At 41.9% G+C, this 24,214-nt stretch overlaps 2 protein-coding genes across 31 annotated transcripts; one reads left to right on the top strand and one right to left on the bottom strand.

Annotated features, from left to right (window-relative positions):
- Positions 1-193: 193 nt before the first annotated feature.
- Positions 194-9,872, bottom strand: LOC120654649 (golgin subfamily A member 4-like). Of its 6 annotated transcripts, none has more exons than XM_039932261.1 (11): positions 9,350-9,872; positions 9,080-9,256; positions 4,449-8,990; positions 3,147-3,951; positions 2,339-3,015; positions 2,101-2,227; positions 1,940-2,021; positions 1,747-1,861; positions 1,388-1,503; positions 1,135-1,264; positions 194-614 (listed from the first exon to the last, which is right to left on the bottom strand). In XM_039932261.1, exons 1-8 carry the CDS (start codon positions 9,458-9,460, stop codon positions 1,762-1,764), a joined length of 6,621 nt encoding a protein of 2,206 aa, XP_039788195.1. In that variant the 5' UTR covers positions 9,461-9,872; the 3' UTR covers positions 194-614; positions 1,135-1,264; positions 1,388-1,503; positions 1,747-1,761. The 6 variants fall into 6 exon arrangements, with proteins under 6 accessions (XP_039788195.1, XP_039788197.1, XP_039788199.1 ...); XM_039932263.1 differs by having other exon boundaries at positions 1,135-1,298; positions 1,388-1,498; XM_039932265.1 differs by having other exon boundaries at positions 1,135-1,298; positions 3,147-3,948.
- A 1,171-nt stretch (positions 9,873-11,043) lies between these two features.
- On the top strand, positions 11,044-22,897 carry LOC120654647 (ATP-dependent DNA helicase PIF2-like). Of its 25 annotated transcripts, XM_039932246.1 has the most exons (17): positions 11,044-11,609; positions 13,606-13,668; positions 14,376-14,455; positions 14,538-14,677; positions 15,251-15,330; positions 15,402-15,587; positions 15,696-15,725; positions 15,803-15,910; positions 16,019-16,048; positions 16,126-16,233; positions 16,329-16,464; positions 16,573-16,650; positions 16,728-17,349; positions 17,432-17,549; positions 17,773-22,373; positions 22,467-22,530; positions 22,623-22,897. In XM_039932246.1, the coding sequence occupies exon 15, from the start codon at positions 19,258-19,260 to the stop codon at positions 20,605-20,607; it is 1,350 nt and encodes a 449-aa protein (XP_039788180.1). In that variant the 5' UTR covers positions 11,044-11,609; positions 13,606-13,668; positions 14,376-14,455; positions 14,538-14,677; positions 15,251-15,330; positions 15,402-15,587; positions 15,696-15,725; positions 15,803-15,910; positions 16,019-16,048; positions 16,126-16,233; positions 16,329-16,464; positions 16,573-16,650; positions 16,728-17,349; positions 17,432-17,549; positions 17,773-19,257; the 3' UTR covers positions 20,608-22,373; positions 22,467-22,530; positions 22,623-22,897. The 25 variants fall into 25 exon arrangements, 21 of the variants coding, with proteins under 21 accessions (XP_039788180.1, XP_039788185.1, XP_039788186.1 ...); XM_039932251.1 differs by lacking the exon at positions 14,376-14,455 and having other exon boundaries at positions 11,044-11,348; XM_039932252.1 differs by having other exon boundaries at positions 11,044-11,348; positions 14,376-14,677.
- Positions 22,898-24,214: the final 1,317 nt, after the last annotated feature.

The following is a 24,214-nucleotide window of genomic DNA, read 5'->3' as shown; positions in this document are numbered from 1 at the left end:
GCGATCGAGAAGTCATGTTGATTTTTTTTTAAAAAAAAGCTCTGACTGGCCGACGCATCTTGAGGTAACTAAAATAAAGTCAAACTTGTGTAACTAAAATGTATGATCGTTTTTTCCCCTTAGATTGCTCATTGTTCAAATGCTGCCGTGCAAAGCCCACATTCGCCCAAAAAAATGAGAGAGGAAAAAAAAATGGTTACGAAAGGGAGTTTTTCTCAGGATCCCACCATCCAGCAGCAACTATAAGCAGTTTGAACGACCATGCATCTTGTGTTTCTCACAAATGGACAAACACAGTAGCGCAACAGCAAATAGGTAACTGTTGTATAGGAATTCTATCTAAAATATGCTCATAATATGAGCGTATAGGACGTGCTAGAGCCTGCAGAACATGATGAAGCATCACATTGGAAACCTAAAAAAACTTTCGGGCATGTCATGCCTCAGGAACCGAACGTAACCTGCTTTCATGTCAGATATACTGATTGCACATGCTATCAGGATGAACTAGCTGTGGTTATCAACGAAATCAAAAAGGGCAACTGGAAATTCTCTACAATCTTCTCAAGTCAAGAGCGACGATTTCTTCCTTTGGAGCGTCGAGGTCTTTGTAACTGCAACCAGAGCGAGAACCAAGTTACATATAGTCGAAAAGGTTCCTTAAGACAGTGGATTCATGATGAGACATTCTATCGCTGCACAAAGAGTAAAATGCAAATATACAGCAAGTCTTTCAACCCTAGGATAAGTCCCCGCATGGTAAACCTAACATAGTGGGAAATCTGTCAAAGTTACAAAGCTATAACTTGCAAAGCAGGTGAGCATGGAAGAAAACAGGGTTAAGGTGAATGTGGTTGCCACTTACTAATATGGAATATACTAGTTCTGCATAGTCTTGAATCAGTCTGACTAATCCAAGAGAAAGTTGATGAGTAAAAAATGGTTGCTATTCCCACCACAAAAAGCAAACCAAGTGGGTCTGTTTAGTTGGGGGAAAAGGGTGTAAATTTTTGTATTGGGAAGCGTGCTCCGTGAGAGGGGGCACGGTCTTCAATGCAAATGTTTTTGGGGATTTCGGGGATTAAACACGGCCATAATCTTATGACTGAGTTGATTAGAAGGGAACTAAAGTACCTTCAATAAGTACGTCTGTCAAGTGGAAATGATGGATACATGGGTAGCATTGGTCCCATCACTGAACGCTTAGATTGTCGGGCAGCATTTGGTCCTGGGAGTCCTTTCTGCATCATCTGCATGCCCACCTCTGCAGGTGTGCAGGAACAAATGGACCGTGTGGGCTATAAGCAGAAAACAAACAAAATACCCAACTTTAGTATACATCATGGATATTCTAACCGAATTATTAGCTGTTGAATTCATAACCTACCCAGCACCAAGCACAGGTATTAGTACTAGTGCAGGTTTGGGGAGAAGTAGAGTATCTGAACCACGTCCACCAGAAGCACCATACATCTGTTCATCAGGCCTTCGTCTCATTCTATCCTGCAAATGAGGAAGATTACCAACAAACATGTTAAACTGCAAATCTAGCATGTTGAGAAACATCACTATTAGCTATAAGAATGAGACTACAAATGCAAGTGTGTCAGCACGAATCCTACTCAGAATCCTGCTCAGCACAAACTAGAAATGTAATTTTACTGAAGATGTTCTAATCAAACAGAAGGGTCAAGGGTGCAATAAGAGTAGAGAGATCAATAGGTGTTTAGTAAAATTATCACGCACCACTACACATAGACTTCAAATAAAACTTGCGAGCAATGCATGCAGTGCAATCCAATATATCAAGACACCAAGTCTTAAGGTCGGTTGCCTCATGAGCAATCTATCACCAGAGACCCTGTTAAAATAAAAAGAAAATTAGTGACTCTGCCAAAACATCATCAATCAGTAAAGTAACAGGCGTAATTGCAGTTACCACATCCCATCAATTCTGTCTGATATCGGTCGAGTGAACTTGGGAACAAAGTGTGACATAGTCAATGACTTGAAACCATGCGCTGCCATAACAAATGTGAGATCAACAAGAGAACAGAACTAAAAGTGAGTCTGTATTCAGGAAGCAGGACATATGATTACCTTTATCATCATCTTCATCATCTAATGGCTTGTCCTTATCCATCTCTACATCGATAGCAACTTGGTCATTGTTGACTTTTCGCGCCCCTCGAAGCTGAGTGACAACTGATGGGCTTACTTTGTCATTCTGCACTCAATTGAAATATGCAGGTAAGCATAAATAATACCTATTAATTTGTTCTATGTTCTATCCAGTCTGTACAAGTACTTGTATATTCACAAAATAGAACATACTTACCATTTGCTCAATCTCTGAGGTACCAGGCAAGTTTATAGATCTGCTCAGCTGACTGGAAGCTCTGTCCCGGCGAAGCAACCCTATTTGAGAATCCTTTTGGCTCAATGAAGCTTCTAAAGCATCTGATTTACGCATCAATTCTTCCATTTTGGTCCTTTCAACCTGTAGTAAAGAATCTTTGCTTTGAACTATTACCCTTAAATCATCTGATTCAGTTATCAGAGATCCTATTTTTTTGCCCAACATATTCATATAGGCAGAAACTTGAGAGCCATCACAATCACAATGCACACCAAACTGCAAAAGTGCTGTTTCTAACCATTTAATGAAATCATTTATCTGTGATGAGTACTTTTTGTTGCTCTCTTCAGTGGTTAGCAGCTCATTAGTACTTCTTGTAACTTCCTGACGCAGAAAAGAGATCTCTGAATCTCTTTCTTGCAATTGTGACTGAAGGTTTTCCACTTCTGCAAGAAGATTTTCAGACAAGCTATGCAATTCATCAAACTTGTCAACAGTTGTTGCAAGTTTTGCCAGAGCTTTAGTCCTAGAAATTTCTGCGCTCTTTAAAGCAAATTCTTTTTCTTGCACCAATTGCTCCAACTCATGGCTTTTATTCTCCATGACTTCAAGCTCTTTTTCTTCTTCATCAAGTGCTTGCATCAAACCTTCAATTTCTGCAGAACATACGAACATATAAATCACCATAGCAACATATGTTTTCGTTTTTTATTATGCAAAAATATTTAGCAGTGAACAAAACAAAAGTGATCAAACTAAACTGAATCATAGCATTCTGACAGCTCACCTTGGTCTTTTCTGCTTAGTTCATCAGTCAATTCCTTAATTCTTCCGTGCTGCTCACTTGCCACTGACTCCATATTTTTAAGCTCATTTACTTGAGTCTCTAGAGCCTTGTTCTGATTATGCAACATATCAACTTTCTTTGCCAAATTGTGGACCTCCATTCTTGCATCTTCAAGCTCAACTGAGTGTTGCTTTGCAGAAGATTCAGCTACCCTTAACTGATATGAAAGCTCTGAACTGATTGCACTAATTTGGATATCTTTAGCTTGAAGCTCCTGCTGCAACTCAAGAACAGTAGCCTTCAGTTCCCCTGTGCTGCCTTCCTTGCTGTTCTGAGAAGTTTTTATAGCCAATACTAACTGTTCAACTATTGATTTTATACATTCATACGCAGAATGCTCAACAGCATAGGTCCAGTTACCAGGGTACATATCAGTCATCCCTTCAATCTCAGCAACTGAACTGGTGCATGCTTCATATAGCAAGCTCATATTCCTGCGTGCAGATACAATCTCCTCGTCTCTTTCCTTCAATTCTGACTGTAGTTCAACAACTTTTGCTCTCAAAGATTCCAACTCATTATGCTGAGAAGTGAGTCTGCTCTGCAAGTTGGACATAACATCTAATAGCTCTGTTGCTTTCTGTTCAACTGAAAATCCATGCTCATCGATGCTCCTTTTGATATCATTACAGTCCTTTACACAATCAGATAAAGCATGGCACGCAATAGCAAGATGATGCAAAATATGTCTTTCATCGGTATCATCCATCTTAATTTCCAAAGGAGCATTTGGAATATGAGCCTTCTGTAAAGAGCAATTTAAGACCAATTAGAAAGTGGTTAGGGCTTATTACAAATCCAAAAGTAACACTCTTATAATTCCATAGAGCAAAAAAGATGTGTGTACTGTTTCGGCACAGGAAAAAAGCAAGGTCTTCCATCTTATTATGGGTGGAAATGCCATATTCTGAGGAAAACATTAATGACTTCCATGGTGAACGAACCAACATGGAAGTTTAAGGATAAGGATATATTTTATATAAATATTATCTTTCAGGTTTTAACAATATGAATCTCACTTAAAGAAAAATAGGTTGGAGTCACCTAACTATGCAGACAATGCAGGAAAATGAGCAGGGAGTACATGTCTAGGATATACATGTGATGAAACACAGATACAAGTTAACCTAAGCAATCAATCCTATCTTCAAAATGGTACAGAAATAGCTAAACCATAGAAGATGTTGCGAGTATATTGAAATGAAGCAAAACACATAGAAGTGTACTTATAGCACAATATACCTTGTTATTTATGCGGTTCGACAAAACATGTTTAGAAGCAATGGGTACATCCATCATATTTGTGTCATCCATCCATTTACCAGAAGCCTTCATGAAGTTTTCCATATAGCAGATAAGGTCCACATCCTTACTGAATGCATTGACAAGATGATGTGAAAGTTCATAGCAGACTTCTCTTAGTTGACTGCTGGTGGAGTTCAACTCCATCAAATGATCCACTTGCTTCCTTCTTGTTTGTGACTGCACATGCATAATATGCTCAAGGTGATGAACAGCATTAGCTCTTGCAGATTCTGTAACACTGTATTGTTTAGAAGATTCAGAAAGCACAGCTTCTGCCTTAACCAATTCCTCCTGCAGGTTGTCAGCCCTTTCATGGGCTTCATTTAACTCGGCTAGAAGCAGTTCTGTTGCTCGCTTCGATTTCTTCACTTCATTTTGTGATGAAACCACTGTTTCCTGTAGGTCAAGGCAAAATTTCGCTATTTTTTCAACCTTGGTGATTGGATCCATATCAAATTCCTGAGCAACATCCACTTTATTTAAAGCATTTAATAGTCCACTCAAGTACTGGTTTGTTTCATGCAAGCTCTTCTCATTCTCAGCCAAACGGTCCATCAAAGATGATTTCTCAGTCTCAAGTGATTCTATATGTTGTTTTCTTTCATCTTTAAGTTTCTCTATCACAGCACTCATCTCTTCCATAGTTTGCTTCAGGCTGTCTCTGTGTTGCACTAGGCCCTTCCCTTTTCTGACAGCAACATTTAGTTTCTCCCTCAAAGAGGTACACTTTTGCTCTTCCTGAGTTAACTGCTCCTGTAGATTGTCCCGTTGCTTACCCACAGATTCTAGCTCAAGAGCTAGCGACTGGTACTTTTGCATCTGCTCAGCATCACTTTCGTGTAATTTGTTTATTTGAGCATGTAAGGTCTCAATTTCCAGCATTTGTGATTGCATCTTCTCCATAGCTTCATCACGCTGCTGCTCCACTAAGGCCAGGTTGTTGCGAGCATGATCTAACTCACTATTTAAAGAATTTAGTTCAATCTCTTTGTCACTTGTACAAGTGTTTGATGTAGAGGCATTGTTAGATGGCTTGATATCCTCTAATTGAACATCTCTGTCAGCAAAATTCCCTTCAGTGGACTTGGACAAAAGAGTACCATAGTCATCTAAAAGTTTTGTCACCAATTTACCCAAGCACAAAATAGCAGACATGTCACCCGATGAAATTTCAGAATTACTGCCATCCTGCAATGTGTTTTGCACCAAATTCAGCAGCTTGTGGATCTCTATGTCCATTTCGTGATAGTGCCTGTTCTCCTCAGATTTATCAGCTAACTTCTCCTGCAATTCAGATAGATCTTTTCGCAAATTATCTCTGACAAACTCATCTTGAACTGCTTTCTCAGAGAGTCCAAGGAATTCAAATCTTAGTTTCTCTAGGCTTTGTGAGAAAAAATCCTTCTCAGCCTTTATAGCAACAACCTCTGCGCTGAGTTCAGATATCCTTTTATGAGACTCTTCCAGATCAGCAATAAGCATTTCAGAGGAATCCTCAAGGTGCTCAATCTTCATTTGTAATGAATCTCTTTCCTGCTCCACCTCCAAGAGTCTGTTTCCTAACCATGCTATCTTATCTTCTGCTTCCAACATCCTGAACTGTGGGGGGGTGCTAATTTGACCAAGGACTTCTTCCCATTTCTGTATAACACTGTTCCTCTCCACTAGAGATTGTTCCAACATGTTATTGTGTTCAGCCAGCTCATAGAATCTCCTATGCAGCTCCTCATATCTGCTCTTTAATTCATCTGATGCAGGATTTGAATATGAGTTCTGCTCATCGTTTATGGCATCCATGGCCAAACTAGACTCAGAATGCCCATCAACAGAGGATCTCTTGTCACCAACAGGTAGAGTAAAAGAAGTGCCAACTGCCATCTTTGACAGCAGTTCTATTTTTTCAACTATATCTCGAGAATGAAATTGCTCTGGCAAATCCAGGTCTTCTAAGACTTCTTCAATTCTCTGAAGAACAGAGTCTTTGAGAAGAAATGAGTCCCTTAGAGCTGTAGCTGAATTCCTTATGTAAGAGAGCTCTGATTCCAAAGCTTCAATTCGATCTGCTTCTGTATAGGATTTGAGCTTGGCTTCCAACTCGTTCAGCAATGTTTCCTTTAACTGCAGTTCTTGTGTGAGCTTCTCGACCTCACCAGACTTCTCCAACAGAGACTGCTTCAGGCTGTCACGCTGCACTATCAAACCTTTACCTTTTGCAACAGCAATGCTAAGTTTCTCCTTGACAGATGAAAGTTTCTGATCTAACTGTTCAAGTTCAGAAACCTTTTTTTGAAGCTCAGTACGCGAAGTTTTAAGAGCTTCATCCAGCTTTTCCATGCCATCCCTGAAGACTGGAATTTCAGTTTCCAGCTGAATGTTTAGTACATTGAGCTGGTCGAATCTGTCTTGCAAGTCACACAGCTTCGGTAAAATTTCCTCTTTGATCAATGTAGGCAAAGGGTAAGACCACTTGTCAAATGAAATCTGGTTAAAAATATTGATCTCTTGCAAGCATGTCTTTGACAAGCAGATTTCTTCAGCTGCATTTTCAAAATTTTCAATGCATGAAGTCACACCCTCCTCAATGCATGGGAGAATGGTGTTAAGGATATGATCTTCCTTGCTAAACCCTTCATCACTATCAGATGTCAATTGAACAATTACTGAGGAATGATTTGCTGAGTGGGAAATCAACTTTTCTGCTAAAGCAAGGCATCTACTTCGTAGTTCATCTTGTGTGGCATTTTTACTTAAAGAAGCTGACTTAAGCTCTTCATTCAGAATGCAAACATCATTCAAATTTTTTGTAAGAGAACTGCATCTCATGTTGAGCTCCTCAACTTCTTCACATTTACTCAACAGTCTCGACTCAAGGTCAGCATTAGTTGAAAGCATAGAATTGTGTTCGTGCAACAAATTCTTTAAATGCTTGATGAGCCTTCCATATTGACGTTCAATTGGTTCCTCAGCACTATATCCTGTACCCAACTGATCTGAACTTCTAAGTGAATCACATAGAACTTCCTGCAGGGAATCATATAGTTTCTTCATAATTTCAAATGCTTGTTCACTCCCCTCTTGAGCAACACAGTTTGCTTTCCTGAGCTCCACCAGAGAACTATTGAGCTGAGCATTATCAATTTGAGCAGCCTCTAATTTCTCCTGAAGACTTTGCAATAGATGGTCCCGCTGCTCCTCAACTGTTCTTTTTGCTTCTTTCTCAAAAGCAAGGCTTGCAGTAAGCTCCAGATTCTCCTTTTGCAGGGCCTCCAGTAATAATCGGCTGTCAACTAATTCACTCTGGATTTGTTGTGAGTTTTCCTTGGAGGAATGTAGCTCAGTCTCCAAATGTGCACACCTCAAGTTGCTAGTGTTGATTTCTTCTTTCAAGGAAGCCATGGTAAGTTCAAGTTCTCCCTTTACTGTGATCACCTCGGAGAGCTCATGTCTACATTGATGAAGCTCTTTGCTTACTGCTAGTTTGGTTTCTTCAGTTTCTTTTAGTAGTAACTGGAACTTGGTGGTCTCATCAGAAGACTGCTGTGTAACAGCTGAATAAAGACCGGCAGCCTCATCTAGCTGCAACTGGAGAAAATCCCTCGATAAAGTTACATGATACAGATGCCTCTGTATATCCTCAAAATGATCTGGCACAATGCCTTGCAATACCACACTTCTAAATAAAGCTGGATCACTATTCAGTTCACAAAGTGGCGTATCCACCGGCCCTGTTGGCTTGGCCTGTAAACTTAAATCATTTGTAGTGACAGCTTCATCAGTTACATGTGTTGCACTTGGATTTTCTTCAACAGCTTCCCTGTCTACTCCATCAGTTTCCTCCGCAGTGCCTCTTCCCACAGGACTTTCAGGAATCTCATTTGAAGCTGTAACAGTCAACTCTTCTTCAAGTGCAGTCGCAGAAACTATTTCAGCAGAAACTGCGGGCTCAACATCAAGTTGTACATCTCCATCTAATGGCCTCCCAGAGACATCCATCACCATTTCTTGAGCTCCTTCATCATTGTTCTCATCAGCTCCAATGTCTTGAGAAGGAATTGGCACCTCGGTGACTTTTCCGAAACCGGAGCTTGTTGGCCTGTCAACAGGATCCATTTCCACCGGCTGCTGTTTCCCTAGTTGGTTGGAATCATCATCAGCTCCATCACGTTGAGAAGAAGTATTCAACTCCATGTTGTCCTTCATAATCGTATCTGGCAGATTACTATCAACATGCACCTCACCCAGCCGAGCTCCTACAAGATCGTCTCCACTGGTAGAAGGAATTGGCAGGTCCTCACCATCAGCTGTCCCGCTTTCACGTTGCTCGGAACTGCCCTGCTCACTAGTACCGACATTATGCGCATCAGAACTATCAGCTGCCATCTCCTGCTCTTGCACTGCATCTGCATTCTCCATAGAGCTGGACTCCACGGTACCAGGACCCTCGCCATTGCATTGCTCTGCCTGCGACCCCTCAGCTTCCTGCATTGACAGACGAGCATTACACACAGAGACAACAGCAGCAACCCACTCAAAACCCAGACCCCCAGACTGGTGAACACGAGCTTCACCTCAAACAGAGTGCTGCCGCCCTCCCCGGCAAGGAACTTCAACCCGACAGGCGATCTCGGCTCGGGCACGGGCTCCTCCGCCTTGGCCGGCCCCTCCTCGGCCTCCGCGTCGGCGTCAGCTTCAGCCGCCTTCTTACCGGGCTCCCTCTTGTCCTTCTTCTTCCGGAACTGTTGCAGCTGCACGCAAGCAAAACGCAACACCCGATCAAAAATCGCAAGGAGGAAAAAACCGACAAAAAATGGGGAGAGGAAATCCTTGGGACTCGCTACCTTCTTCCGCCCGGCAGCTAGGAGATCGGTGCGGCTACTGTTACCGCCGCCTCCACCACCTCCTCCTCCTCTGCCGCCGCCGCCGCCGCCGCCGCGGCCCCTTTGATCCATGCGGAGGAGATCTCCAGCCCCGGGGCAGCGGTCACGCGTGGCGGGGAGGCATCAACCAATCCCGTCCCGCGGCGCCCGCCCGCCCGCCCAACCCAAACCCTAGGCGCCGGCGGACTTCCCGAATCGGACCGGGTTGGCGCCAATCTGCAAGATCTGGGAGGCGGGAGGGAATCGGCGTGCTCGAGTTTGGGGGATTCGGGAGCATGAGGTGCAGGAAGGAAGAAATTGACGCCCCGGAAAAACAAACAAACAGGAGGTTCGCGTTCCACGTTACGTCCCGTACTGGGTTTGGGCGGGGCCCGGCCTGGTTGGTGGCCAGTGTGGCCTGGCCGGTGTCGGTTCGAGGGCTACGACGAGACGGCAGCGCGACGGTTTCCGCCCGCGTCTCCTCACCGCTGCTTCCGAGTGTTGTGCTCTCGATATTTCTCTTCTCTAAGGCTAAGGCCGTGCCGCGGAATCGTCGTGCGGATGTACATAGCTTATTTAGAGTTAGTGTCTGCTCCCTGTTGATGCTCTTTGACAAAGTTAGGCGTTGTCGGAGGGATTTCGTTTCTTTTGCGGCTTGGTGTTTGTGGTGGCGTCGGAGCGGCGAAGGCGACGACGACACCGACGAATAATGGCTCCCAACCTTGTCCTCGCCCCAGTGATGCTCTACTTCGGCGTATCTAGCGGGGTCGGCGAGCTATGCTTTCGAGTCCGTGTGTCGGGCTCATCTGTAGTCTTCGGGTGGCAATGGTGATGCCGGTGTGCTTCGTCAAGGGTGCAGCGACGACTGACGGTTCAGCAGATGGCGGGCGGGTGGATCGAGCTCAATTTCCTGTTGGCGACTGTCAACGGCGAGCGTCGATCTAAGATCTGGAGGGCTTGGGGCGCGCCCCGGCCGATGCTTCTTCAACGGCGAAATCGTCCCGGCCTCGATGTCGGGCGACTACTGCGTCTCGTCAACGCCTTCGTGCTATTGAGCTTCTCCGGGTCTGGGCGGCGGCAGAGTCTCCTGTTGCCGGAGTTGGAAAGGAAAGGTCCCAGGGACTTGGTTGTAATTTCTATTTTCTTCGAGGGCCTTTCTGCAATGTTGGGTGGCACAACTGTCTCCTGTGTCCACAGTGCCCGTACCTGTATTTCTACTATGTGTACGTTTTCCTTAAGTATAATACAGATATCTTTGCTAAAAAAAAGCTAAGTCCGTGTTTAATTGTTTACATGTAAAAATTTTGCAAAAGAATCTTGCTAATTTGAAGTACTAAATGAAGTCTATTTACTAAATTTTTTTCATAGATGAGTTGTAAATCGCGAGACGAATCTAATGATGATAATTAATTTATGATTAATCCATAATAAGCGGATAATTACTGTAGCATCATTGTTGCAAATTATGGATTAAGTAGGCTCATTAGATTCGTCTCGCGATTTACAGCCCATCTATGCAAAAAGTTTTGTAAATAGACTTCATTTAATACTCTATGCATGTGTCCAAATATTTGATGTGATGTTTTTTTTTTGTGTTTACGGGGTTTACGGGTTGGGTGATCTAAACAGGGCATAAGGTGACTTTTTTTTGGTTCGTCATCGCTCCCTTTCTTTCGTTCGTCCGCCCCCGCCGCTCCGCTCCGCGCGCGATTTTTCGTCCGTCCCCGCCCAGTGCCCGACGGTTCCTCCCCGACGGTTGCTCGCTCACGCTGTCACGCCTCTTCCCCCCACCTCCCCCAGGCAGTTCCACCTCGCCGCCGCCCTCACGCCACCTCCGCCCGCTCTCTCGCGCACGCGCTACACGCCTCCGCCGCCGCCGCTCGCCCACCGGAGGTCCGAAGCATAATCGCCACCACGAAGCAGCTCCGAAGCCGGCCGCCGCCGGCCGGATCCCGGGCAAATCCGGCCCTCTCCGCCATAGGTGAGTACACCCCTAAGTTCCCCTCCCTCTCCAATCCCTTTTTCCCTCCTCTCTGGCATCCCAATCCCCACCTCTCCGCGCGTCCTTCTTCAAGCGCCGCGCCTCCTCTCCACTCGCCCTCCTCGCGGCCGGGACGCTGCCGTCGCGCTGCCACCTCTCCCCGCGTCCTCCTTCCAGGATCGACTCCTTCGGGGTGGTGGTGCAGGAGGGAAGGCCAAGCCGCTAAAGGCGCCCAAGGTCGTCAAGAAGGAGTACGACGAGGTATGCTGCTACGCGTTCTCCTTTGCTCTCGTTTCGTTGCGCGATTGTTGGTTGCCTGATTATGGATCTGCGCCTGTCGTCTCTGAACGCAGGGTTTCACGGTTGATGCGGGTTAGGTTCGTTGATGTTTGGTGGTTTATTCAGAGATAAGGTTAAGCTTATATTATACGAACAGATAGTGCAAAAATTAGAGCACAATTTAAATAGTTTAACATATGAAAGCACTGGTTTCTTAAGGATTTTGCTTCCACGTGATATCAGTTTTCACCTAAAGAAACAGATAACCAAGTAACCGAGTTGGGCACAATGGCTTGAATCCCTTTGCAGTTATTCGCTCCATGGGGGCTTAGAGCACTGCTCTGCTCTGCTCTGGCAATGTAACTGAGCTGCTCTATCTTAAATGGTAAACAAAGATTTTTTTTTTGGTGGGAGATGCCAAACAAAGTTGGGAATGTGAAATAGTGCCATTGCAAATTTAGAGGATCCCTACAACAAAAAATAACAATATTAGACTGAATTTTGGTGCGGCCCTCAATAATTCTGAATAAAGTGCCTTTCTGAATAATGTGCCTCTCTGAATAAAGTGCTTGATAAAGTGCCTTTCTGAATAATGTGCCTTTCTAAAGTGCTTGATAGTTCAGGGATTAGGCTTTAATGCAGTGCTTGATAATTCATATTAACATGTCATGGACGAAGGTGTCTGCGACATTCATCCACATAAGCTTCTAGGTTTTCTATCTTCTTTTGGAATGATTATGGGAAATTCAGGATTTGGGTTCTTTTCCTATACTGCAGACAGTAGGAGCTGTTTTTTTTTGTCTATTCTGTTATCGTCTGTAATTAATGTAAGCTGGATGGGGTATAGTGTATAGAGGGACGAAAATTTCTAAAATTGAAATTGCACAACCTTATGTCTAAGCCAGGGAGAAATACAATAATATTATAACAACAAATACTCTTTATGTTATTGGTTCTTTTGCTGGAACATATGGCTGTCAATTTTCATTATAACCAAGCATATTATGGAAAGTATTGAGTACCAATCTGAATGCTTGATAATTCATATTAACATGTAATGGACGAAGGTGTCTGCTACATTCATCCACATAAGCTTCTAGGTTTTCTATCTTCTTTTGGAATGATTATGGGAAATTCAGGATTTGGGTTCTTTTCCTATACTGCAGACAGTAGGAGCTGTTTTTTTTTGTCTATTCTGTCATCGTCTGCAATTAATGTAAGCTGGATGGGGTATAGTGTATAGAGGGACGAAATTTTCTTAAATTGAAATTGCACAACCTTATGTCTAAGACAGGGAGAAATACAATAATATTATAACAAGAAATACTCTTTATGTTATTGGTTCTTTTGCTGGAGTAGAACATATGGCTGTCAATTTTCATTATAACCAAGCATATTATGGAAAGTATTGAGTACCAATCTGAATATATTTTCCTGCTATAAAAATCCATATCTCTTTTGATTTGGACATCTGTTATTGTTTGAGCTGATAGTGCAAAAATTATAAACAGGTTAAGCTTATATTATACGAACAGATAGTACAAAAATTATAGCACAATTTAAATAGTTTAACTATTTAATTTGCAGTATGTAGTTTATGTACACTTACTTCCAAGAAATTGAATGCCCATGCTTGAGAGAGGGAAAATCATCATTTGCTATCTTGGCTTTTTTTTTGGGAATCATTCCATCGACCTGCTGTATCTCTTCTTATAATTTAGAAAGGAGTGAAATTCTGATGACTTGAAAATGTTAACTAGCTACCTTCTATCGATTCCCACATGTTTAACCACGAAATGATTTGGATTGTCATCTTGCATATAGTTCTGATCTATTTGGATATTTTATCTGCTGCAGAATTTGATACATTTGTTATATAATTTCGTGGAACCCATGTTGGTGTTTTCAAAAGAACAAAATCATGTGAGTCCAGCCGGCTATCTAAATTTCTCTCTGCTTTTATTTTGTTTTCTTCCAGGTTGAGCTAGCTCAGGAAATCATTCCAAGTGTTCTGGCTCATGGGGTGTCTACTTATTAAGAAGTATGATTTCACTCAACCTGGCGTTACTGTTTGCGGCCTGCTTTCATTGTCTAACCAATATATGTTGACTAGCTTAAAATAATATTTTTGTCAAGATCATGAAGATTGTAGTCATCGTAATACTGTGTTCTGAGCATAGACCTTAAAATCTCCAGCCCAACCAACATAAATAGCTAGCTTCTCCAACCAACATAAGAATGTTAATGCTAGACATAAGAATGTTAATGCTAGAACTGGTTATGGATGATTACTTGCAGAGTTAAGTGCCATTCAGAATTAAAGGTAACTCTTGCTTTAAAACTCAGTTAGCAACTTAGTATCGCTTCCTCTCTGTATTCTGGTCCTTTTTTCTCTCTCTTAAGTGATGCTAAAACTTGATGAACTTGGATTTGAGGTACCATGAAAACCATTTGATCCGCTTCACTTAACCAGATCTATGGATACATGAATTTATCTGTTATAGATGCTCTGGCATTTATTTCTTGCCCCCTGCAAGTGTGAGCAAAAAATTCTCCTTATTTTTGTGGCTCTTGTGCCTGAAAATATACTATTGCAGTCGCATCGAGCCTACTATTGCAGTAGCATCTGCTTTGAGTATTAAGTGATATGTAATTCAGTAGTGCAATAAATTTGCCTGTTTGGTTTAGAAATAAACATACACGAACAGCCCATTTGATGCTGCTTCAACACGTTGTTTGCTTATGCAGGTGAGTGTCCAATAACATGTATGCAGTGTCACTTCTATCTACTCTGTTTTGAAGTTGATTTTGTCCTGAATAAATTAATGGTAACAATTGTTTGGTTCCAGTTCCACTAATCCAGTTCATGTGTACCTTGTTCTGCTTTTTATAATTTTATGTACTTTAAAGGTGTGTGCTTGGTGAAGAGGTGGAGCGGACAGGCCTGAATCTAGGACCTGAGCATTGCCCATTGTTGTCATCCGAGTGAAGGGCTCCAAAGAAAAGGCCACGAGTATAGATAATTGGTGAAATTCTGGAAATCGTACTAGGTACTGAAATTCTTGCAGTTACAATGTGCATAATTGTTGTGGTGTGGCAATCCAGAAATACCATAGAGTGAGATCATTTCCTTGGAATGATGTTGTGGACCAGTTCATGTTGCTAGGTTTGTTGTGCCCCATGTATTATTGGCTATGTGCACTATCAACAGGATATATACTGTGTATGATATGATGGTTGTTATGGTCTATGGATACACGAGATTTGATTAAATTTACCAGAATGAGATAAAATTGTGCAAGTTAGGGCACATCATGTTGAAAATATTGATCGTGTAAGTTTGTCAGGGTGAAAACCTAACTGCTCTCCACAGTATTATGCCGATATTGGATTATATATTTATCCAATGACTTATGCAAGCTTTGAACATTGTACTCTATATAAATAGTAGTATTAGGAGTACGAATTTCTTTGAACTCCCGTAGCAACGCACGGGTATTTAACTATTCATTTATCTCTGATCAATGATCTATTTAGTGTGTGTAAATTATGTTTGAGCACTTTTATCTCAGTACCTGATCTGTATGATCATGAAAATATTTTTTCCTGTCGCTGACTTTCAGGTCAGCTGCTAATCTGACGACATTATTTTTTGTTGTCTACAACGCGTGATCAAAGATGGATCCTCTGAATAATACTAGAGGTAGTGCTTTGAATAATACTATAGGTAGTATTGTTCAAACTCGTTTCACGGTTTCTTTTCTCACCGTACAGAACGGGAAAGAAGACCTTGTGCTACCCCACTAACAGATGAGCAAAGGGAGGAGGAGAACAAAAAGAGGCGTGAGGAGTATCGTGAAAGAATTATTACAGGCGAGCAAAGGGAGGAGAATAACAGGAAGCAGCGTGAGGCATATAAGAGGAAGAAGAGTCATGCACTCAACAAGGAAAATGATCCGGGTTAGCACATGTTCGATTTAACGGTTCGATTGTTAGTGCACACATGATATTGTGCACGCTTCTATTTAAAATTACCGTCTCATCTTAAGATGGTCTCTTAATGTGCAGTGGGTGGAGTCATGGCTGAACATTCAATGGGTAAGAGATCCTATGTTATTTCCTCGAGTTCTTATGCAATTATAGCATGGCAAAAACCCAACTGTCCGTGTCTGCAGGGTCGGATTTGCTCAAAGGAAAAAGTCAGAAAAACAAGAGTCCCTTGAAGTCTGTTGATACAAATATTGAAATGAACAAAGAGAGGCATAATAATGAAAATGATCCGGGTTAGCACATGTTTGATTTAACGGTTTGATTGTTAGTGCAAGTATGATATTGTGCACGCTTCTATTTTAAATTACCGTCTCATCTTAAGATGGCCTCTTAATGTGCAGTGGGTGGAGTCATGGCTGAACATTCAATGGGTAAGGGATCCTATGTTATTTCCTTGAGTTCTTATGCAATTATAGCATGGCAAAAACCCAACTGTCCGTGTCTGCAGGGTCGGATTTGCACAAAGGAAAAAGTCAGAAAAACAAGAGTCTCTTGAAGTCTGTTGATATAAATATTGAAATAAACAAAGAGAGGCATAATAATGAAAATGATCCGGGTTAGCACATGTTCGATTGTTAGTGCAAGTATGATATTGTGCACGCTTCTATTTAAAATTACCGTTTCATCTTAAGATGGTCTCTTAATGTGCAGTGGGTGGAGTCAATGGCTGAACATTCAAATATACAGTGGGACAAGTCAGTAGATTCAAATATTGAAGTAAACAAAAAGGGATGTGAAGGTTATCGGAAAAAGGATGATGAAACTGATAGCAGAGCAATTTCTGCAGGTTTGTGTCGAAGTACATACAAAATTATACAACTGTTTTCATTTTGTTAGTGGTCTAATTATCAAGCATAATATTTATTAAATTTTCTTTATTTCATATGGTGCTAAGAACCCGTCGTACCTATCACGTGCACTCCCATAGTCATTGAGCGTTCGATGTCTCTACCTTTCACCGATGAAATAAAGGGTATGAATGTCTTCCCCATTAATACAATATTTTGTTTTATTAGAATGAGATTTAAACTCATTATCATTCTTTATCAGATTCATACCCGGTCAGTGTTGCAACTTCTAAGACCAAGGTTTTAACCAGTGAACAGCGGGGCCGTATAAATAAGTGTCGTCGTGAAATATATCATGAGAAAAAACAATCGATGATGCTGTGTGATGTAGATCGACGGGAGAGCATAAAGCAACGAAGACGAGAAGCAAGACATGCAAAGGAGGCAAAGTCTAAGAAGACTCATGCACAACGTAGTCGAGAGTACAAGATAAGAAAAAGAGTCTCATGAGAACATTCTACACCTGGATTCCATCGCTATGGAGAATCCACAATTTACACCTCAACTCATCTTCCCCTCCGAAGGTCAACCCACCGTAAGAGCTGATGATTTGGTTTCTCTGGAGTAAAATTTAACACCGTTGTATATCCGGACTACATCAGATCAAGCTTCAGAAAACCAGACGCTTGAACAAAGCATTGAGTTGCCAGTTGCCTATCACGCAAAACTTCCAGAGACGTGGAATTACTGTGGGGAGAGACAAACCCTATTAGCGTGGCGAAATCTTCAATTTGAGTCAAAGATAGGAAGAAAGCACATGGGTTCTACTGATGAAACTCCCACTCTGGATGGCGATCCGACTCAATCTACCGTCATCAATCTAGGTGAATACGTCTTATTTCTTAACATGGTCTGGTCAACCCCAGTATCATTGTTCACTAAAACCTTTGTCTTATGCTTCTATAGGAGCATCGGGCCCAACACCAGCACACCACACAACTCCTCTGTCTCAACCATCCGATGCTAATGCAAGTGATTTTACAACCATCCATACAACTTTTTGTAACACGGAGGAGCATTCTTGGTGATATGTTGTTTCAATTTTTATTATTTAATACTAGATTCTCATTCCCAAGGGACACAACATTCGAGAAAGGGGCAAGCACCTGACACCAACCCTAATATGCATGCATCATTTGTTGATGATGGCCAGTTATTCTAAGTTATATTAGATTAAACAACAACAAACTATTCACTTTGAAACGTACTAATTACGAAAATATTTTCTAAATCTCTCCAATACATAGATGGTGACGAGGATGTTGTATTTGAGGAGGATAAGAAAGAAGAGGAGGGTTACCTTTTCGCCTGACACGGTATTTTCTTATCCATCTAATAAGATCAGTTAAATACTTTGATCATTTAATAATATAGATATAGATTATTAATTATTATATTCAATATAGAAGAAGACGAAGCTGATGTGGAAATCAACCTTGATGATGAAGATAACGGTGCGCCAGATGTGTTGGATCCTTATGACATTTTGTATGCCAATGTCCCATCGGAAACACATAAGTTAGAGGCGGTGGAGAATTGTGAGCGCTGCAATGCTAAGAAGTTTGAGTATGAAACTCCTGGATTTTGTTGTCGCAGTGGGCAAATACATTTATCCACACCCGACACACCTCCTGAACTTGAGGCTGTGGTCGGCTTCAGATGATGATGCAAGGCACTTTCGTTCTAACATCAGATTCTTCAATGGATATTTCTCATTTACCTCGCTATATTGTCACCTTGACCACATGACCACGGACATGCGAAATGGAGGTGTGTATACGTTCCGTGCCCATGGTCAAATTTACCACAATGTACGTTCATTTGGTATAGAGGAGGGTACTGAACCAAGACATCTTGAGTTGTATTTCCATGATGATGATCCTTCGCTCGAGCTTCATTATCGAAGATGTCGAGAGGAATGCCTAAGGAAAGACAAGGAAGTCATCGACAGGTTGGTTGTGATCATGCGGGGCAACCCATACTCAGAGCATCTTAAGACTATGGGTACAGTTGATGATCTGGATGATTATCGTGTGGAATTGAATCTTGACCAAAGGTTGGACCAGCGAACCTACAATGTACCTCTCACGTCTGAGGTTGCTGCGGTTTGGATAGAGGGTAGCGAGTGACATGGGCAGTTCGAGAATAGTGTTGTACTCTAGGGGAAGGATAGATCTATTCACAGCATTCGATCGTACCATGGTTGCTATGATGCTCTGTCGTACCCAGTATTCTACCCTAGGGGTGAGCATGGGTGGCACAATTACATCCCAAAGGTGGGAGTCACAATGGAGCAAGTAAATGCTGCTCATGAAGACCGTAAGGCACGTGCAGGCGGCGAGGATCTAGGTACATTATCGAACGCATCTATTCATTATTTATTTTGATGACTTTTTTGGATGGTTTATTAATTACAGTTACATTCTCCATTCGTGTAGGGAGTCCTGGGAATTTATGCGTATCAGTGCGGGACTACTACTGCTACAAATTTCAAATGCGTCTTGGCATTTTTAACCCAATACTTTTCGGCAAGCGACTTTTTCAACAATTTGTGTTGATACATATGTTAAGATTGAAAGCTCTCTATTAGATTACATCAGAAACAATTAGGACAGTATAAGAGCTGATCTGTACCAGGGTCTTGTCGATAGTTTGAATGCTGGTGAGGGCCGAGGCAATGTGTTGGAAGACGTACTGTTCTTTCTACGTTGTTCATCGGAGGTCCTCGTGACATGAGGCGTCGGTACATGGATGCAACGGCCCTGGTACGCAAGTACGGTAAACCCGATATCTTCCTGACAATGACCTGCAATCCTAATTGGAATGAGATCGGGAATGAGCTGTACCCAGGCCAATCAGCCCAGGATCGGCCAGATCTTGTAACTCGTGTGTTCAGGGCGAAGTTGGAGGCTATGAAAAAGAAGTTGCTGAAGAATGATATATTTGGAAAGGTTCGGGCATACGAGTATATTGTGGAGTTTCAAAAGAGGGGTCTACCACATGCTCACTTCTTGCTCATAATGAAAAGGAAATGGAAACTCACATGTCCGGAGCAGTACGATCGACTTATATCTGCTGAGCTACCAAACAAGAAAAAATATCCAGAGCTGTACAAGATGGTGGCTAAGCATATGATGCATAGGCCGTGCAGTGTGCTAAACCCAAATTGCCCATGTACTAAGGGACGTTCTTCATGCAAGAATCACTATCCGCGTCCCTTTGCGGAGTCCACCTCACAGGGGAAAGATTTTTACCCTATATATTGTCGCCGTGATAATGGGTGTAAAGAGAAGGTTCGAGGTTATGAGCTTGACAATCGGTGGGTTGTGCCTTATAACCCGCACCTACTGCGTGCGTTCGATTGTCACATAAATGTCGAGGCATGTAGTAGCATTAAATCAGTAAAGTATTTATTCAAGTATGTATACAAAGGTCACGATCGGGCTTCCATAGCAGTTAGGGAGTCAGGCCAGGCTGACAAAGAAGGGAACATAGATGAGATCAAGGCATATAGAGATGCTCGATGGGTGACCCCTCCAGAGGCATTGTGGAGGATATATGGTTTTGATATTAGTAAGAATTATCCGCCCATACAACAACTTCAGCTGCATGACATGCACATGGTGTCATTTCACAATCGTCAGAAGATTGAACATATTGTTAATAAACCAGGCGCCGATGAATCAATGTTGACAGCTTATTTTAAAGCAAACGGAGTGCACGAGTTTGCTCGCAACATTTTGTACAGTGATTTCCCAGAATTTTTCACATGGCAGTCTGATGGTAAATTTTGGCGCCCTAGGGAACGAGCTAATACTGGGCAAGTTGGGAGGATCGTATCAGCTCATCTAGCTGAAGGTGAACGCTACTATCTTCGGATTCTCCTAAACCATGTGGCTGGAGCAACTTCATATGAAGATTTGAGGACTGTTCATGGTGTAATTCAGCCTTCTTTCTGTGAAGCTGCTGAGAAAAGAGGATTGATGGAGGAAGACACTCACTTGATGAGTGTCTTAAGCTGCCACGTATCAGATGCCATCATCACTACGAAGGCTTTTTGCAACAATATTGGTATTTTGTGAACCGAGCGATGTATTCGCACTCTGGCAAAAACACCTGGATGCAATGTCTGAGGATTATCGTCGCAATAATCCATCAGATGCTATCGTTGAGCAGATGGTCCTAATTGATATTAGAAACATGCTGCAATCAATGGGGAAGGAAATAAAATCATTCCCTCTCCCTGAGATTGATAACACTTATGATGACGCATGTGGTGTTCCACATGAGATATTCAAGGAATCAAATATAGAGAGCATCGAGGATGATGTGGCCTTATCAGACTCCCTTAATAATGAGCAGAGGGCTGCTTATGATGAGATCTTGTCATCTATTGATTCCAAAGATGGCGGGTTGTTTTTTGTGGATGGCCCGGGTGGCACCGGGAAAACATTCTTGTATAGGGCTTTGCTTGCCAAAGTCCGCAGTCAGAACAAGATTGCTGTTGCGACTGCTACATCTGGGGTTGCTGCGTCCATAATGCCCGGTGGGAGAACAGCACATTCCCGTTTCAAGATCCCACTTACCATTGAAAGTGGAGGATATTGTAGTTTCACTAAACAAAGTGGTACAGCGACTCTGCTGCGCACTGCATCTTTGATTATTTGGGATGAGGTTTCTATGATCAAGAAACAGAAAGTGGAGGCGTTGGACAATAGCATGCGCGATATAATGGATAGGCCGGATTTGCCTTTTGGTGGGAAGACTGTTGTATTTGGGGGAGATTTTAGGCAGGTCCTACCGGTTGTCAGGAAGGGGTCGAGGGCTCAGATAGTGGATGCTTCGTTACGCAGATCATACCTGTGGGATTACATGCGTCACCTAAAGCTTGTGCGCAACATGAGAGCTCATAGTGACCCGTGGTTTGCTGAATATCTTTTGCGCATTGGCAACGGAATAGAGGAGAGCAATGTTGATGGTGAAGTTCGTCTCCCAGACGAAATTTGCGTACCGTATACTGGAGATGACAATGATCTTGATAGATTAATTCAATGTATCTTCCCTAACCTTAATGAGAACATGGCAAACAAGGACTACATCACTTCGAGAGCTATTTTGTCCACAGCAATGATTGGGTTGATAGTATTAATATGAAGATGATTGGATCTTTCCAAGGTGGGGAGGTGGAGTATTATAGTTTTGATTCTGCTGTGGATGATCCACACAACTACTATCCATCGGAGTTTCTTAACACGCTTACACCTAATGGATTGCCTCCACATGTGTTAAAGCTAAAGGTAGGTTGTCCAATAATATTGCTTCGGAACATTGATCCTGCTAATGGTTTATGTAATGGTACGAGGTTGGTTGTCCGTGGTTTCAAAAGAAATACTATCGATGCTGAAATCGTGTTGGGCCAGCATGCTGGAAAACGAGGTTTCCTCCCTCGGATACCATTTTGCCCCTCTGATGATGAGATGTTCCCGTTTCAATTCAAAAGAAAACAGTTTCCTATCCGACTCAGTTTTGCCATGATGGTTAACAAGTCACAGGGGCAGACTATCCCTAACATCGGTGTTTACCTTCCTGACCCCGTTTTCTCGCATGGGCAATTGTATGTCGCAATGTCAAGGGCAACTGCTAGAACAAACATCAAGATTCTGGCACTTCCACCTAATGCCACTGAGCTGGAGGAAAGATCTAAAAAGGAGAAGAAAAAAGCCGAAAGGAAAGGTAAGGAGATAGTTAATAACAAGAAAGAAAAGAAAACGACCCCAGTGTACAATGGGACATATACGAAGAATATTGTATACAAGGAGGTCCTAAGTCCTAACAGCATAGTATAGAGGTATTATGTCTAATTACGGCATATAACTAATATTGTTATTTTCCAAGTTGAATCTTTGTGCATCTAACACTTTTCTTTGTTTCATCACTGCAGATTTGTGTAGTCACTTTGCTCTATGTGTCCTCTTTTTCGATGAGCTTGACTCTCTTCCTATTCAGTTATTGTCTCTCGGTTATGCTCTTATGCATACATGATCGCTCCCTGTAACTTAGTTATGACTTATGACTGTTTTTTATATGTGTATTTTAGAGGGGAGGCAGCGATGGTGATGCTGGATGGTGACGCTGGAGGTGCTACAAACAGGGCATTGAAGATTTAAATGCTTATCGGAAACTGCTACCTGTGAATGTTAAAGATTATCTTAGCCGCATCACAGATAAAAAATATAAAATAGAATATAGTGTACAATTGGTTGAATATTTAGTTGTCTTTGGTGACAATAGTGATCCAATTGCTTTGATTTATTTCACCATAACTTTTAGAGTGACAACGTTATATACAATGAATGTTGTTATTTGCTGATAGATTTATATCGTTAAGCGCTTGATTTTTTCCACACCCGTAGCAACGCACAGGCACTCAACTAGTCAAAAAAAAAGTGCTGTGCTCTCGAGCTGCTCCTGCTGATCCGCTGCTCGACCTCTCATCTCTGATGGTTTATTTAATCTCTCTGGATAACAGTGCAGACTAAAATGAGATACTCCCTCCATCCTAAAATAAATGTAATTCTAAGAGCAAACTCGCAAACCAATGGTAGATGTAAAATTACCAAAATACCCTTTGTCTTTTGTGGTGAGTGAGGTATTAGGCCAGTCTCAGTGGTAGTTTCATGAGCACAGTTAACAACACTGAAAACTAGGTAACTATGCCAGATGAGTTTTATGGTGATGAAACTCTCCTCATATACCATAAAACTCCAGCATTATATCTCCTTGCCATGTCAGCAAAATTGATGATATTTAATGCTATGAAACCCTCCATGAAACTCCCATTGAGATTGGTCTTAGTTGTCTTTTGTGAGAATCTTCTAGAAACTGGCTTGTCTTTTGTGGTAGGTGGGTCAAAACTAATATTTTTTGTGGGACAAATTTTGAACTCTAGAATTGCATTTATTTTGGGGCGGATGGTGTATGTTTTAGGGCAATCAAGAGGGTACAGAGAGTTTGTACTTACCTACTCTGAAAACGAAAGGAACCGGATCGTTTTCATGTGTCGCATTTTGTACTTAGGCCATGTTTAGATCCTAAAACGCAAAATGCAAAATTTTTATAAATCGCTTGCATGGTGTACTAAATATAGTCGCAAAATAAATTGCATTACACAAATGGACTGTAAATCACGAGACGAATCTAATGAGCCTAATTAGAACGTGACTAGGCACTAAATTGCTACAGTAATGCTACAGTGAATATGCTTTAATTAGGCTCATTAGATTCGTCTCGTAGTTTACAAACGAGATCTGTAATTAGTTTTGTGATTAGTCTCCATTTAATACTTCAAATGTTGAAGATTCCCTTCCAAAAATGCAAAATACAAATTAATCTAAACAAGGCCTTACCTGCTGCTTTTGCAATGTGCAAAGTGAATAGGCTAGGTAGTAGCTAGAGTCATCTCTTCTTTTACTTCAAAAAAAAAAAGAGTCATCTCTTCTTAACACTCTGGACAGTGCCCTAGTAAGTGCTAACAAGCTGATCAATTACCGCAAGCTGCTTCTAAATATTGCAAGTCATCTCCTAGATGGGGTAATAATAGATGGGTGAGTGTTGAAGTAATCGGTCACTAGAAAATTAGTGAAGTCACACGGTAGAGAGTTGCTCATGGTGAAGCTGCTTACCGTACAA

This window comes from Panicum virgatum, chromosome 1N, assembly GCF_016808335.1.
Source record: "Panicum virgatum strain AP13 chromosome 1N, P.virgatum_v5, whole genome shotgun sequence".
Taxonomy (NCBI): domain Eukaryota; kingdom Viridiplantae; phylum Streptophyta; class Magnoliopsida; order Poales; family Poaceae; genus Panicum; species Panicum virgatum.
Note: the sequence above shows the minus strand (reverse complement) of the source record. Positions and strands in the feature narration are given on the sequence as shown.

Bases quoted from the DNA above. Each gene is read 5' to 3' on its own strand.
- LOC120654649 (XM_039932261.1), bottom strand. From the start codon at position 9,460: ATGGATCAAAGGGGCCGCGGCGGCGGCGGCGGCGGCGGCAGAGGAGGA. The intron at 3,952-4,448 runs GTATATTGTGCT...TGCTCTTTACAG, and splicing joins CGAACCGCATAAATAACAAG to AAGGCTCATATTCCAAATGC. The intron at 3,016-3,146 runs GTGAGCTGTCAG...TATGTTCTGCAG, and splicing joins ACTAAGCAGAAAAGACCAAG to AAATTGAAGGTTTGATGCAA.
- LOC120654647 (XM_039932251.1), top strand. From the start codon at position 19,258: ATGAGGCGTCGGTACATGGATGCAACGGCCCTGGTACGCAAGTACGGT.